The sequence below is a fragment of the Capsella rubella genome, unplaced genomic scaffold, assembly GCF_000375325.1.
Source record: "Capsella rubella cultivar Monte Gargano unplaced genomic scaffold, Caprub1_0 scaffold_1, whole genome shotgun sequence".
Lineage (NCBI taxonomy): Eukaryota > Viridiplantae > Streptophyta > Magnoliopsida > Brassicales > Brassicaceae > Capsella > Capsella rubella.
In genome coordinates, this window is record NW_006238923.1 from 11,332,770 (window position 1) to 11,346,619 (window position 13,850).

At 37.9% G+C, this 13,850-nt stretch overlaps 6 protein-coding genes across 6 annotated transcripts; 3 read left to right on the forward strand and 3 right to left on the reverse strand.

Annotated features, from left to right (window-relative positions):
- The first annotated feature begins 7 nt into the window (after positions 1 to 7).
- On the forward strand, positions 8 to 2,451 carry LOC17896703 (diaminopimelate decarboxylase 2, chloroplastic). The gene is made up of 8 exons (XM_006303924.2): positions 8 to 546; positions 746 to 920; positions 1,020 to 1,169; positions 1,326 to 1,487; positions 1,577 to 1,762; positions 1,867 to 1,989; positions 2,064 to 2,153; positions 2,272 to 2,451. The coding sequence occupies exons 1-8, from the start codon at positions 38 to 40 to the stop codon at positions 2,350 to 2,352; spliced, it is 1,476 nt and encodes a 491-aa protein (XP_006303986.1). The 5' UTR covers positions 8 to 37; the 3' UTR covers positions 2,353 to 2,451.
- A 165-nt stretch (positions 2,452 to 2,616) lies between these two features.
- On the forward strand, positions 2,617 to 4,154 carry LOC17897615 (protein SAMBA). The gene is made up of 4 exons (XM_023788672.1): positions 2,617 to 2,736; positions 2,839 to 2,991; positions 3,416 to 3,526; positions 3,853 to 4,154. The coding sequence occupies exons 1-4, from the start codon at positions 2,670 to 2,672 to the stop codon at positions 3,915 to 3,917; spliced, it is 396 nt and encodes a 131-aa protein (XP_023644440.1). The 5' UTR covers positions 2,617 to 2,669; the 3' UTR covers positions 3,918 to 4,154.
- An 87-nt stretch (positions 4,155 to 4,241) lies between these two features.
- LOC17898349 (mitogen-activated protein kinase kinase 10) lies at positions 4,242 to 5,609 on the forward strand. Its single transcript, XM_006306044.2, has one exon. The coding sequence runs from the start codon at positions 4,528 to 4,530 to the stop codon at positions 5,467 to 5,469; it is 942 nt and encodes a 313-aa protein (XP_006306106.1). The 5' UTR covers positions 4,242 to 4,527; the 3' UTR covers positions 5,470 to 5,609.
- A 151-nt stretch (positions 5,610 to 5,760) lies between these two features.
- Positions 5,761 to 9,194, reverse strand: LOC17900593 (heat stress transcription factor A-1d). The gene is made up of 3 exons (XM_006307272.2): positions 8,660 to 9,194; positions 6,057 to 7,207; positions 5,761 to 5,959 (listed from the first exon to the last, which is right to left on the reverse strand). The coding sequence occupies exons 1-3, from the start codon at positions 8,981 to 8,983 to the stop codon at positions 5,947 to 5,949; spliced, it is 1,488 nt and encodes a 495-aa protein (XP_006307334.1). The 5' UTR covers positions 8,984 to 9,194; the 3' UTR covers positions 5,761 to 5,946.
- A 467-nt stretch (positions 9,195 to 9,661) lies between these two features.
- LOC17899659 (transport and Golgi organization protein 2 homolog) lies at positions 9,662 to 10,823 on the reverse strand. Its single transcript, XM_006306187.2, has 5 exons — positions 10,744 to 10,823; positions 10,465 to 10,639; positions 10,157 to 10,372; positions 9,907 to 10,050; positions 9,662 to 9,817 (listed from the first exon to the last, which is right to left on the reverse strand). Exons 1-5 carry the CDS (start codon positions 10,821 to 10,823, stop codon positions 9,671 to 9,673), a joined length of 762 nt encoding a protein of 253 aa, XP_006306249.1. The 3' UTR covers positions 9,662 to 9,670.
- Positions 10,824 to 12,102: 1,279 nt separating this feature from the next.
- LOC17898587 lies at positions 12,103 to 13,300 on the reverse strand. The gene is made up of 5 exons (XM_006304507.1): positions 13,212 to 13,300; positions 12,912 to 13,092; positions 12,587 to 12,817; positions 12,334 to 12,477; positions 12,103 to 12,240 (listed from the first exon to the last, which is right to left on the reverse strand). The coding sequence occupies exons 1-5, from the start codon at positions 13,298 to 13,300 to the stop codon at positions 12,103 to 12,105; spliced, it is 783 nt and encodes a 260-aa protein (XP_006304569.1).
- Positions 13,301 to 13,850: the final 550 nt, after the last annotated feature.

The window sequence follows — 13,850 nt, forward strand, 5'->3', positions numbered from 1 at the left end:
AGTCGTCGTCTTCAGTCGCACTCCACACACCTCAGCAATGGCGGAAGCTACTCAATTTCTCTCAAAACCTTCATATCTCCGTGGAACACTAAATCAATACCAATTGAACCAAACCACACGCTCCAGAATCCCAGTTTTGTCTCTTAAATCGACCTCGAAGCCACTCAAACGCTTCTCCGTCAAAGCCGCTGTTTCCCAAAACTCCACCAAAACCCTCACTTCTGCGCCGTCGTCGTCGTCGTCGTTCGATCACTGTTTCAAGAAATCATCAGATGGGTTCCTCTATTGCGAAGGAACTAAGGTTCACGACATTATGGAGTCAGTCGAGAGAAGACCTTTTTACTTATACAGTAAACCTCAGATCACGAGAAACCTAGAGGCGTATAAAGAGGCATTGGAAGGAGTGAGATCTGTCATTGGTTACGCTATCAAAGCTAATAATAATCTCAAGATTTTGGAGCATTTGAGGAGTTTAGGCTGTGGTGCTGTGCTCGTTAGTGGAAATGAGCTCAGACTTGCTCTTCGTGCTGGTTTCGATCCTACAAAGTAAGAATCTTTAACCCATTTGCCCTTGTCTCCGAGTTAGAGAGCTTAGATTCTTTAACCAGTAGGTAGGTGTATGCAACTTGGAATTGAGTTTATCCCAATAATAAAGTGTTTGACTTGTTGATGGAATCAGAAATATGAATCTTATGATTTTGTATAACCCTGATGTGCTTGTTGCTGACTATTTCTTGTTGTATAGGTGCATTTTTAATGGAAATGGGAAGTTGTTGGAAGATTTAGTTCTAGCTGCTCAAGAAGGTGTTTTCGTAAATGTCGATAGTGAGTTTGACTTGAATAACATTGTGGAAGCTTCAAGAATTTCTGGCAAGCAGGTCAATGTACTGCTGCGTATCAATCCTGATGTTGATCCTCAGGTATGGTTAAAATTACCTTTTTTTAGCATCATGTCTTAACGTAATTGGTCTGCTCAGCTTGGATATTAGTGAGTTTTTTTGTTTTGTTACATTGTTCAGGTGCATCCATATGTAGCTACTGGGAACAAGAACTCAAAGTTTGGTATCAGGAACGAGAAGCTTCAATGGTTTCTGGATGAGGTGAAGGCACACCCCAAGGAGCTGAAGCTTGTTGGAGCTCATTGCCATCTAGGCTCTACCATTACAAAGGTAACTCCGATTATAGTTGCTTAAAGCTGTGTTTTGATTTAATCAGATGAATATGGATTGCTCTCTGTTTAATGTTTCCGATGTTCGATTTTGCTCTGTCTCTTAGATATCTGACTCTTGAGCTCTACATATTTGTGTATGCTTTGTTTATTCCAGGTGGATATATTCAGAGATGCTGCAGTTCTCATGGTGGAATACATCGATGAGATCCGGCGTCAAGGTTTTGAAGTCAGTTACTTGAACATTGGTGGTGGTTTAGGGATAGACTATTACCATGCTGGTGCTATCCTACCTACACCTATGGATCTCATCAACACTGTAAGAGCAACATCTCAAAAATGTTTCCTTCATCTGTTCTCAAAAGTATTGTAATTGGTAGAATCTTTATAATCCTTGATGGGTTTCAGGTAAGGGAGCTTGTTCTTTCACGAGACCTGAATTTGATAATCGAGCCAGGGAGGTCGCTAATTGCAAACACGTGCTGTTTCGTCAACCATGTAACTGGTGTGAAAACAAATGGAACTAAAAACTTCATAGTGATTGATGGAAGTATGGCTGAGCTTATCCGTCCCAGTCTTTATGATGCTTATCAGGTAAAAACCGATGTACTTTTCACAACAGCGTATGCAATATGCAGATTTTGGTTCCTTGGAATTATAGCTAATCATCCTCTTGTTCTTGTTTCTTAACGCAAAAGCACATTGAGTTGGTCTCTCCTACACCGCCTGAAGCAGAGGTTACCAAATTCGACGTAGTTGGTCCTGTTTGTGAATCTGCTGACTTCTTGGGCAAAGACAGAGAGCTTCCCACTCCTCCACAGGTATGTTAAGGATCTGATTCTGTTTGGCAGGTCAAGTAATGTGGAATCTAATGAGCTTAATGGATTCATTGCAGGGAGCTGGTCTTGTGGTTCATGACGCTGGTGCATATTGTATGAGCATGGCCTCCACTTACAATCTCAAGATGCGTCCTCCGGAATACTGGGTACAAACACACTTTCTTGTTCTTGTTTTCTGGGGAAATCGAAAAACAATCAAGATCCCGAGAGAAATTGTCACAAATTTAACTTATTTTCTTAAATTTGTGTTGTTTGTTTTCGCAGGTTGAAGAAGATGGGTCGATCACTAAGATAAGGCATGCTGAGACATTCGATGACCATTTGCGTTTCTTTGAAGGTCTATGAACTCTGATATTTATTTACTAAATCAGTATTGCTTTTTAGTTGAATTGTAATGATTATTCAGAATCAGGGCCTTAATGCTATTGCTGTTTTAGATTTTCACATTCTGTGCTAACTGATTCAATGTCCTCCATGAAGTGATCGATCATATGAATAAGAAAAAGTTCACAAGTCAAGAGAGAAAATAAAAGTTGAATTTGTGGGTTATGTTTATTCTTTAGTTACTACTACAAGTCCCAAGTTCTCCATTGTCCAAATACAGAAGACTTGAGAAACTAACGCAATGCCAGAGCTGTTTCAGATACACTCCTTTTGATCAAATGGGCCTCTGTTGGGCTTTAGCCCGAGTTTTTCTTTCGGTTTATTTGGTTAAATTCGGTTTACATGGTAAGTCATCGAATTAAAATGTCGGTTTAAGATTGTTACGGCTCCGTCGTTGATCTCAAATTTCTCAGAACTGGACATTTCCCGATTTGATTTCGCGCTCAGTGATGAACGGCGCATCTCCGGCTCATTCTTTGGTATCGACGACCGCCGTAGCTGGTGGAGGTGGAAGTAGCGGCGCAGCCGCTGGTCTAGACGATTTCCATTTTCCACCGGATATTCCCTCTATGCAAGATCGAAAAGACGAAGCTATGCGTGGTCAGTTCATTACTCTTTTCCCCCATTTTCATGATTTCGGCAAAATTAGGGTTTCATGTAAGAATCGGTGATGAAATTTCTCAGTAATCAGACATTTGAATTGTCACATCTCTATTGTTTTAGGGTTCTTTGATTTTAGTAATTTGTTTCACTTTTGCGAGGAATTGGGAGGTTTTATGTAAGATTGGTGTCAAATCTCCATTGTTTAAGGTTACAAAACTTTGAAAACATGCTAATTTATGTTGTTTTTTTGGGTGATGTTGATATGCTGATTCGACTGTGACTTCTTTAGATGATTAGTATTGCTACTTAGTCAAAAATGGGATATATGAGTAGATCAAGAACCCTTGATGTCAAGTGTTTGTTGTAGAAGGATCATCATCTAATAGATTTGGCTTTTTTTTTTGTTGTTGTCATGGTTTAGTTTTGAAAGCTGATTTGATGGCTGAGCTTGACAAAGAGGTTAAATCTTTGGAAGAAGATAGTTGGATGTTCGAAGGTCCTCGTTCTCGAATCCATCTTATATCTAGAAGAGGTTAGTTTCTTCTTCGTCTTCTTGAATCCGGTTTTCGTAGTAAACTGTTTCATGTCCGACTAATTCTACAACTGTTCAGATCGATCTTGAAATTAATTGAATGTTTAGCTCAAATGGTTCTTGAATACTTAAGTATAAAGCCGTTTGTTTTTCTTTGAATCGTGTGTTAATAGCAGTGATCATCCCATTGATTCAAAAACTTCATCTATTGGCCATTCTCTAGGTCATGACATATCGATATGATGAGACGATTTTATATGAATCTGCGTTTTTCTTGTGTGTGTTTTTCGTGTTTCATTATCGCTAAGACATGCTGCTGTGATTAGGTAACTTTCTAAAGAAAGAAGGTGTAGCTGTGACGAAATCAAGCATCATTCAGCTGCCTAGATGAAGTTCAAGTAAGCAAATTCAGAAATGGTCGTGAAGCTTTGTTGAGGTCGATGGTGTTCGTAACAAATGCCACTACAACGTTGACTCTGTTTTAAAGGGATAACATTAGCTTATTTCAATGGTGTTAATATCTGTGTACAAGTGATAAAATCATTATTTAACAACGCTAAAATACGATTTGAGTACTTATCGATATCAATGTTCTCAAGAAATCTAAATAATCAACTTTCACTTTTTATGTTTATTTTGATGATTATTATCAAGGACAATATTTAAGTTTGATGCTATTGCCTTGAAGCTCAAAGTCTCAAACATTGTTCCTGAGTTTAGTACTTTTTAATTTGTTAATTTCAAGAAAAAAATAGGTTATTTATCATCTTCACAACTAAAAACAAAAGGTTCTTTCTATATGTATGGTTAAATCCCAAAACTTGTTACCTATTTTTATCAGAAGCAAATTGATCACCACCACCTGAAAACCACAAAATGCTTAAGTTTGTTAAAACTGGCTGTGACAAGTGTCATACAAGTGTTCACATTCGCCACGTGTCATATCCTTTTTAATGTAACCTAGGACTTGAACCACACACAAAGTGCAATAACCTAGTTAGATGACACTTGTTAGAGAGCGACGTCACCAAGAACCACTAACACTCTCTATTCCGCCACCACTTTACCACCGCAGCACTGCCTTCTCCATCTCATCTCACTCGTCATTTTCGTCATTATCTAGCCCTGATTCATCTCCGGTTGAAACCTTAAACGACCTGGAAAAACTCGCCGTTGTAGGACACGGTAGCGGAGGAACTGTCTACAAAACTTGTCACCGGAGAACCAAAAAGCTCTATGCTTTGAAAGTCCTCCGGTCAAATCTTACCACCACGACGATGAGAACAACTGCCGTTGAAGCCAACATCCTCAAACGTATCGAATCGAGTTTCGTCGTTAAATGCTATGCGGTTTTTGTTAATGCATCCGATCTCTGTTTCGTGATGGAGCTAATGGAGAAAGGATCTCTCCACGACGCGTTGCTTGCTAAACAAGTTTTCTCCGAGCCAATGATATCGAATCTCGCTTACAGAATCCTCCAAGGGTTACGTTATTTGCAAGATATGAGAATAGTTCACGGAGACATAAAGCCTTCAAATCTCCTTATTAACGAGAAAGGAGATGTGAAGATTGCGGATTTTGGTGCGAGCAGGATTGTAGCAGGAGGAGACTATGGATCGAATGGGACATGTGCTTATATGAGTCCTGAACGTGTGGATCCAGAGAAATGGGGTTTTGGTGAAGTTGGATTTGCAGGAGATGTTTGGTCATTAGGAGTTGTGGTTCTTGAGTGTTACCTTGGAAGATATCCATTGACCCAAGCTGGTGATAAACCGGATTGGGCGGCTTTGGTTTGTGCGATTTGTTGCAGTGAGAAAGTGGAGATTCCGGCGAGTGGTTCGCCGGAATTTAAAAACTTTGTTGGGAGATGTTTGGAGAAGGATTGGAGGAAGAGAGGCGATGTGGAAGAGCTTCTTCATCATCCTTTTGTGAAAAACAGATAGCAGTAGTAGTCTTGACTTTGGTTTCAGGATTGAGAAAAACAAATCCAAAGTAAGAACCGGAGTTTTATTCAAACTTGGTTCTGTTCGAGTCAAGTTTTGAATTTTTTCAGAAAAATAAGAACGAATCAAATTTTAATTGGACTCATAAATTAAACAATCAACCTTTTATTAAAAAAAATTAAAACCCGAAATTTCTTTTTATTTGAAATAGTTAGGTTTAGTTTACACCAAAGTTCACTCAGCTTAGTATATATATTTTTTTTCATTACTGTAATGATGGCAAAACCAAAAAGACAACAAATAGGCGAAAAATTTAACAAGAGGTTGAAACAAGACACAGATCCTTGTATTGATTGGAAAGCAGTAATGTTATACAAGTTTGGAAAAAAGAAAAACGAAAAATGATCGGTGCATGAAATGAATAAGCTGCTCTCAGACTGTGTTTACCACTTCAAAAGACTTTTAAAACTCCCAAAATCATGGATTTTGCCTGAGTGAAGTAAGCATATAATAAATAACTAAGCAAATATTTTAAGGTCATTAGAGTTTGTTTGATAGATTACTACTAAAAGTTACTCTTAAATTACCTTGAGGGGTCTATGGTTTCAGGCGAGAGGAGACCCATCTGTTGAGTCAGATTATCCATATGTTCAGTTTTGTCCCATCCATTTTGTTTCTGCTCTGTCTCATTGTCCACTGGTGTAAAATCCATATTGTCTGAGACCGTGCTTGACAATAAGTCTTCCAATAAAGTGTAGTCAACAGGTTCTATATCAGGATCCATTGAAAAGTCGTCGATGTCAAAGTTCAAATCATCGATAGACAGATCTGGGTCAAAGAAAGGACTAGAATCTCCCATGTTTGGTTCCATTAAATCCTCTGGAAGCTTCTCTGCGTTAATTTCCGGTAACATATGAGTGAATTCGGGAAGAATTAGACCATCAGGTGAAGGTATACAGTTCTCTGTTGCTTCTGGTGATGCTGAAACATTTATAGGAGTTGTTCCCATTGGTGATGGTGTCTGTATCTCAGAAGCTGTTGGCATTTCCTGAAGAGTTATACCCGATGTGTGGTTCAATGAAGTCTCCATCTCTGTTCCCTCGGTAGTAGAAGTACCATTACCTAGAAGGAAACCATCATCGCCAGTTTTGTAAGGTTCCATCTTCATAAGCTGTTTAAACATTGCTTTCGCTTGCTCATGCATTGGAGGTTGATACTTCACTATCTGTCCATCAGGAGAAGCAGAAGCATTATTACCGACAATGCCATCTCGCTTGAATCTCCGCTTCTTATTTGTATCACTGATGCGCCTACTACTCTCGTTTTGCTGATTCTGCTGTTGTAAGAATTGAGATAGAAAATGAGGGCTTTGTACTGCCTTTGCAAGGAACGACATTAATTGTTGTTGCCGATTCTCCATGCCCTGGAGACGCTGAACCATCGTTTGAAGTTGGTTATCAGTGGACTGTTGTTGCTGTCTTAATCTGACGAGTTCTTGCATAAGGACATTCTTATCTCTTTTAAGCCTCTCTACTTCTTCTTCGAGACCAAATTTGCCAACTTCAACACATGCACTAACAGATGCGTTCTGTCCATTCGAGTGCTGAGATTGTTGATGTCCTTGTCCATGTCCCTGGGCAGGTTTTCGCCTGGTAATTGATTTTAGCAAGTGCTTCTGACCTCTTAAAAAACCTTCATTCGCAAATTCCCATCTATCTGGGTCAACCTTTCGGAAACCCTGTTTTAAGGAAAGGCATGCAAAATGGAATGAAAATGGATTCCACCGAAACAAAGGAGAAAGACTTCAACACGACACAAAATCTAACTGCCAACTATTCACAGATTCAAACAGCCATAACTTATTAGTTGGCACATGCTCCAGAGCAATTTTCAATCAGAAGTCAAGTAAATGAAACAGACCAAAGGCGGTTTAATCTAATATAGTGAACAGAAGAATCAAGAAAACAGCTAAATTCATGTTCCTATTATGGGTCTTATCCACCACCCAAACCAGAGGAAAAATAAAAATATCCAATAGGTATCATTGAAAACTAAGAAGAGTGTAAGGTCTCTATCAAATACCAATCTTTATGTCAGAGTCTGCATGTTATAAACTAACAAAGGGTGAAGTACTCTTTGAAATAGCGCCCCAACATGTGTTACAAGGACACTAAGGACTAATAATATTCACAAATGTAGCAAATAGGAACTGTCTGCAGAGAAATCAAGCATTCACCATCTTGCAGCTATATTAGCATTCTGCTCTAAACATTATGCAGTACAAGTTCTACTCGCCAAGACCTTATGTAAATCTGTTTATATAGGCAATAGAACCTCCATCCAGCCTATATGACCAGAAACTATTAAATCCAAGTGCAACTGTACAGAGAAAATCTATGATTACCGCAACTGACATGCTAGACAAAAATGTAAAGTCATACAAATAGTCTAGTAACAGCACAGATATCGCAACATTGAACACCCATATATCTAGTTATGATCTAGTTTCTAACTCCAGGACCTAAAAATTCTCCATTAAACTTGACTCATTCAGAAGTTACAACAAGATGATACATAGTTATACAGAGAGTCGATAACCTTGCACTCAGGTCATGATCAACATGAAACTTGCTCTCTTTTTCCATTTTCTTCTTTCTTCATGTTTATATTGCTGAGAAAATTCAGGAAGGTTCATTACTATCTTAGTTTCAAACTTTCACATCTACAAGTTGAAACACTAATGACTAATCCAATCAGTAACACTCAGGCCAGGAAAGTGACTTCATTCAGTTATATGTATCTCCCCTAACACTATATGTAGTGTGAGTGTAAGCTTTATCAACTCCCTTATTTATACCATTATCACACCAGGAATCCGCATTCCATGAAAATATGCTAACCTGATTTGCAGTATATCATCTTTTCATATTCCGAAAACCGTGAGGTTCTAAGCTAAACAATCACAAGGCATCAGTCTCTAGAAAGACATACTAAAGATAGCTAACAATCTCTTCTACCGGCTAAAACTATTGTTCAACAAGCTAAATAAAAACTCCCCTGCTCAGTAAGTTATTAGCATCAAGAAAAGCCATTGCAGAAACATAAGTAAGGCCATGGCAACAACATCAACAAAACCTAGTTCATAACCGTGCTACTACTGAAAGTGAAGGGAAAGGGAGAAAAAGCTTACATAGGTATTAAGCTGCCTGACGAAGCTGGAGAAATTATTATGCTTAAAGTTCTTAGGAAGAAGATCTCTAGCGAACAACGGCGGATCCCAAACGATAAAACTATTGTTATCAGCACCCCACGACACAATCGAATCTGTAGAGGGATCATCAACCATGTCATAGGTCTTGCTCAGGAACGGAGGAGGCGCGTTTGAACTTAGAATCGCGGCAGGCTGAGGTTGAGGAGAAGGCTTAATCTCCATTGATTCGACAGTTACAGATCCTCCTCCTCCTCCACCACCACCGTCGCTGGTGGATACTTTGCTTCTCACACCACCATCCATTTGAATTTTTTTTGTGTGTTTCTCTCTTAGTCAAGAATGGGATTTTGAGAAATTTAGGGTTTCAATATAACAGAAACTGGTGAAGAAAACTACACAAGGAGATTATTGAGGGTGAGAGAAGTGTGGTGGAAGAGAGAATCTTATAGAACAAAGACGACGAGAGAGAGAGAGAGAGATGGGCGGAGGAGAGAGATTAAATCCTTTAAGAGTTCGACGGAGCAAGGAGGAGAAGGGAACAAGACGACGGGAGACCCATGAACTATTTTGCGAAATTACGTAAATAGACATTTCGCTTTTTTGGGAGATTGGATACGTGTCATTTTATGAGTGGTTGTTACGCTCTGTTTCTTTGTGATGACACGAGTATCAAATTTTTGGAGTATTAAAACGTAATATAATAATATTAAGAACTAATTTTAAATTAATAAAAAAATAAGTAATAAATTTTCTGGAACAAAGTCGAAGCTCCTATTTTAAAATGATTACAAAAAGATACATTATTGAAATCATATAACTTTAATAATTTGCCAAAGAAAAAACAAAAAGTTTCAGAAAACCAACAATTTATTTATTTTTCATTTATTTAAAGCATAATGTGATCAAGGAGAGATATGAGTTTCATCAACATGATTACTTATTATATCTAATAGTACTATGTGATGCTGTGAAGTGGTGACTCATTGTGACTTAGTCGTAAGTGATGGTGAATTCGAAGTTGCGCTCCTTCCATTCATCACTATTCGCCGCCTTGTACCTCTCATAGAACATCACTTCCTTATCGGGTTTCACCACCAAAGCTGTCGTACTTGTTGTTCCATATCGTTCGTTATCAGCCTGATTCCGAAGAGAATATATGATGCGCATGTCATGATGAGAATTATAAAACAATGATGTCCTAGTTCTTGTGTTATTCGTTTTCTTACATTTATGTCGACGAAATTAGCGCTCAGTGGAACTTCGTCGCTCAATTTGACTTGGCTATACATAAACTTCGAAGCAAGTTCCTTCATTGATGGTGGTAGTCCTTGTTTAATCATCTCATAAAAAGAGAGCCATAGATGTGTATCCTGCATTATTATACCAAGAAAGAGAGTTTTGATTATAGTTTAGAGTTTTACATTTTATACGAAAAGGTATATAACTGTTACAAGAACTTGTTTTCTATCAAATTACCTTGTAATAAGCAATGCGATCGAGTCCGGCCATCGTTAAGGTATGAACACCAGGAGCAACAGCACCTGTATGGACAACACTTTCTGGAGTCTCTTTGCAGATATAATACATTGAGTTTGACTTTATGTCCGCCACAATTAGGTGATAGGCTTTCCCATGATTACATTGAGAATGTCCAGCCACTGACTTTGCAAAGTCCTTTGGACTCAAGTTGCTCTGTACGTAATTCAAAAGCCATTCCCGTGAGGAGAAGCCAAAATAGTTTAAGCAAAGGAAAACGAAAAAAAGACAAGATCATGAATCAAAACCCTCAAGAACTCAAGAGTATGACACTCGAAGCCGGCAGCTCTGTTAAAAGGGATTGCATCCACAAGAAAAGCGACTCGGCCTCGCTTAGAAATACCAAACCATGTCCCTCTGTTGTATGTAGACCAACCTCGCAATATTTTGTCATTCCACAGCCAACCCGCTGGTTTTATGACTCTTTTAAATCATTCATTCATACAAATGAAAAAAGCAAACATCGTCAAGAAAACATTCATCTACACGAACAACTTTAAAACACTATGATTGAATCTAAAACTTGCCTGGATTCCCAGTTGTCTCGGTTCATCAACAGCGTCAGTTTGTTGTATTCCTCTCCCCATTGGAATGCCACAGCCCCCATTTTTGTTTTTGTTTTTTGCTTGCTATTGAATCTATTTGTGATATCTTGTAGTGATTTTGAGTTGTGAATACCCTCTCTGTTTTTATAGTCGATATCTTGTAGTTACGTCTCATCATGCTCTACTAAGAATCTAGTCGATTGAGAGAACCAACAAGTCTTTTGTATGTAAGAATCTAGTCAGATTGAGTACCGAGATGGCTTGGGACAAAATGTTGAGAAAAAAGTGGTTTCTAATAGCTGTAAACTTGCTATAGTAAGTAAAATGGAAGATACATTGTTTCAACATATCTCAAATTGTTCCACTTTTACTCTAGATTTTTTTTACTGAGTAAAAAGGAGTGCATTTGTATGTGGAACAACACGTTAGAAATACTTTTACTATTCTAAAAGTATAACAAAGGTGGTTTTATAGTGGCACACACAAGTTTAAGACTCAATGCCAACTAATATTTGGTCTTATTTGCTTTAGTTCTGATGAAACATAGATATTAAGTGTATACCAACAAAAGAAAAGAGAAAAAAGAGATTTCTTGTGACACACGTTAGGAGATTTGTATTCATACGTAAAACTTGATCATTTTCATACAAAAGTGTTAAAAAGGGTGCCACATGTTCTTTTTTGAGGCTCCATACTAATATTACATTTTGCTTATAACTTTGGTGAGTTGTGTGAAACTAATTATGTTAATTTATGAAACTGACAATTTTGGATTATCAGCCGTTAACACTTAAGAAGAATTTCAAAACAAAACAATCTCTTCGCCTCATGGCTTTACTTCTTTGTCTTGTTATAGTTGTCATGATAAATGGTAGTGTGCATGCTTTTCCTTAATTTCTATATATTCTCTCTATATCTATTACGTTATTGATTTCTGAATAAACTTTTAACCGTTCTTAAAGAATAGCTTGATCAGGGTTTACAAAAGACTATAACGGCGCGAGCCAAATTGTCTGCATTCATCATAACTATGGCTAGGTTTTGTCACTGGAATTTGAGATATACGTAAATTAAAAGTTGAAAGTAAAGGGAGGATCGAAGAGAAACTATAGCTCAAGAAGAATAGTAAAGATGGAAAATATAAGGTGGACTTTCAAGTTACCATAGGAAAGTTTTAGAAAACAAACAATCAATTTATTTATTATTAATTAAGCATCATAATGTTTTTAATTATAGACTGGGTTAATTATAGAGAAGAGATCTATTATATACAGCATCAACAACATTATTTATTAATTATATTTGGATGCTGCTCAATGTTTCTTTGTAACTCTCTCTTCTCTACTCCAGGTGGTAGAAACTGAAGTCGTGCTCGTCCCATACAGAATTATTGTTCCTGAACCTCTCAAAGACTATCACTTCCTTAGAGTGTTTCACCAGCAACGCTGTCGTACTTGTTGTTCCATGGAGTTGCTTTCCCTGAAGAAATGAAACGATATAAAGAGATCAATGATGGGTACGAGACTACGAGAGGATGGCCTCATTACAAACATTAGATCAAAAATTGCTTACTTTGGAGACAGGATGGTGAATCATATTGTCCATAAACATCGTTCCTTTACACATAAAGTTCCTAGCAAACTCTTCAAGCTGTGGTTTTGGTTTGTTTCCCAAACCACTAATCATCTGAGTAAAATGGTCTCTCAGTTTCACATCCTACACACACATAAAAGAAGGTTTGAAAGATCTAGATATATATTGACAAAACAAGGAATGCCATGTAGTTAGTTACGTTACAGCAAGAAAAATGTAATAACTTGATTACCCTAGAGGTCTTGGAATCCAGACCGTCCAAAGGAGAAAGTGTGTGCACACCAAAATGAACAGGTTGTATCAAGAAAGAGCTATGATTTGGCTGATGTTTGTAAGGTTTCCAGACATGAAACATTGAGTTCGAATTCATATCTGCGACTATAAGGCTATAGGACCACCCTTCTTGTCTTCCCCCGTCACGATGTACCATCTTGTCGGCAAAACCCTGTGGACTCAGATCGCTCTGCGATCAAAAACAAAGAAATCTTGTGATCAAATTAATAATATCAAATAATGCAACAAAGATTATAATAAAAAATAAAAATACAAAATGAAACCTCCAAGAACTCAACGGGGTACAACTCGCAGCCGCCGTCTGGAACAAAGTGGTCGACCAACAACGTTCGACTCATGAGAAACGCGACTCGGCCTCGCATAGATATCGCAAACCACGTTCCATTGTTATATTCGCACCGGCCACTCAATATATGGCCTTTCCAAGACGCACCACTTATGACCCTGTTGTTCATTCAGACAGAACATTATAAAAATTAAAGTCATAAAACGTTATTAACGTACGTACGGTCGATTCAAAAATTCAAGAAAACCAAGAAATGAAACCATCGAATGAAACTTGCCTTTTTACATAATTTTCTCTGTTCATCATAAGAGTCAGTTTGTTGTTGCCTTCCCCTTCCGCTGCCCACTCGAATGCTACGATCCCCATTTTTGCTATTTGAAAGAGTATTATAAGTTTATTTTGCTATTGTAATCTTTTGGCACTCTTGCTCTGTTCGTGTAATATCTTGAGTTGTGATTTGTGAAACGTCTTCTCTGTTTTTATAGCCGAGAGATGATGATGGTGGATGATGATCTCTCTTTCTCTGCTTTTTTCCTTTGCGTGTTCTTATCCTTCACCCCCACGCACTTAAGAGCTTGATTTATCCATATTCGGATATAGCTTTTGTTGTTTTCTATCACCATCCATCACCATACTCTCTCCCCACATTGAGTAACTCAGGAACCGTGTCTCTGTGGTTCAATCATAAAGCGAAATAAAGTAGCTTTTAGAAGTACAAATATGCTATTGTAAGTAAAATGGAAGATGCAGAGTATCAACGTTTTCAACATTATTCCACTTCTGGTCTCTAGCTCTTTTGCTTCTGAAGTTTGAGTGATGGAGACGTGTCATATGTATGATAGAATGATCGATGATTATTTCATTTACTATACTAAGAATGAATATACAACAAGTGGATTCTTTGGTAGCACACAAG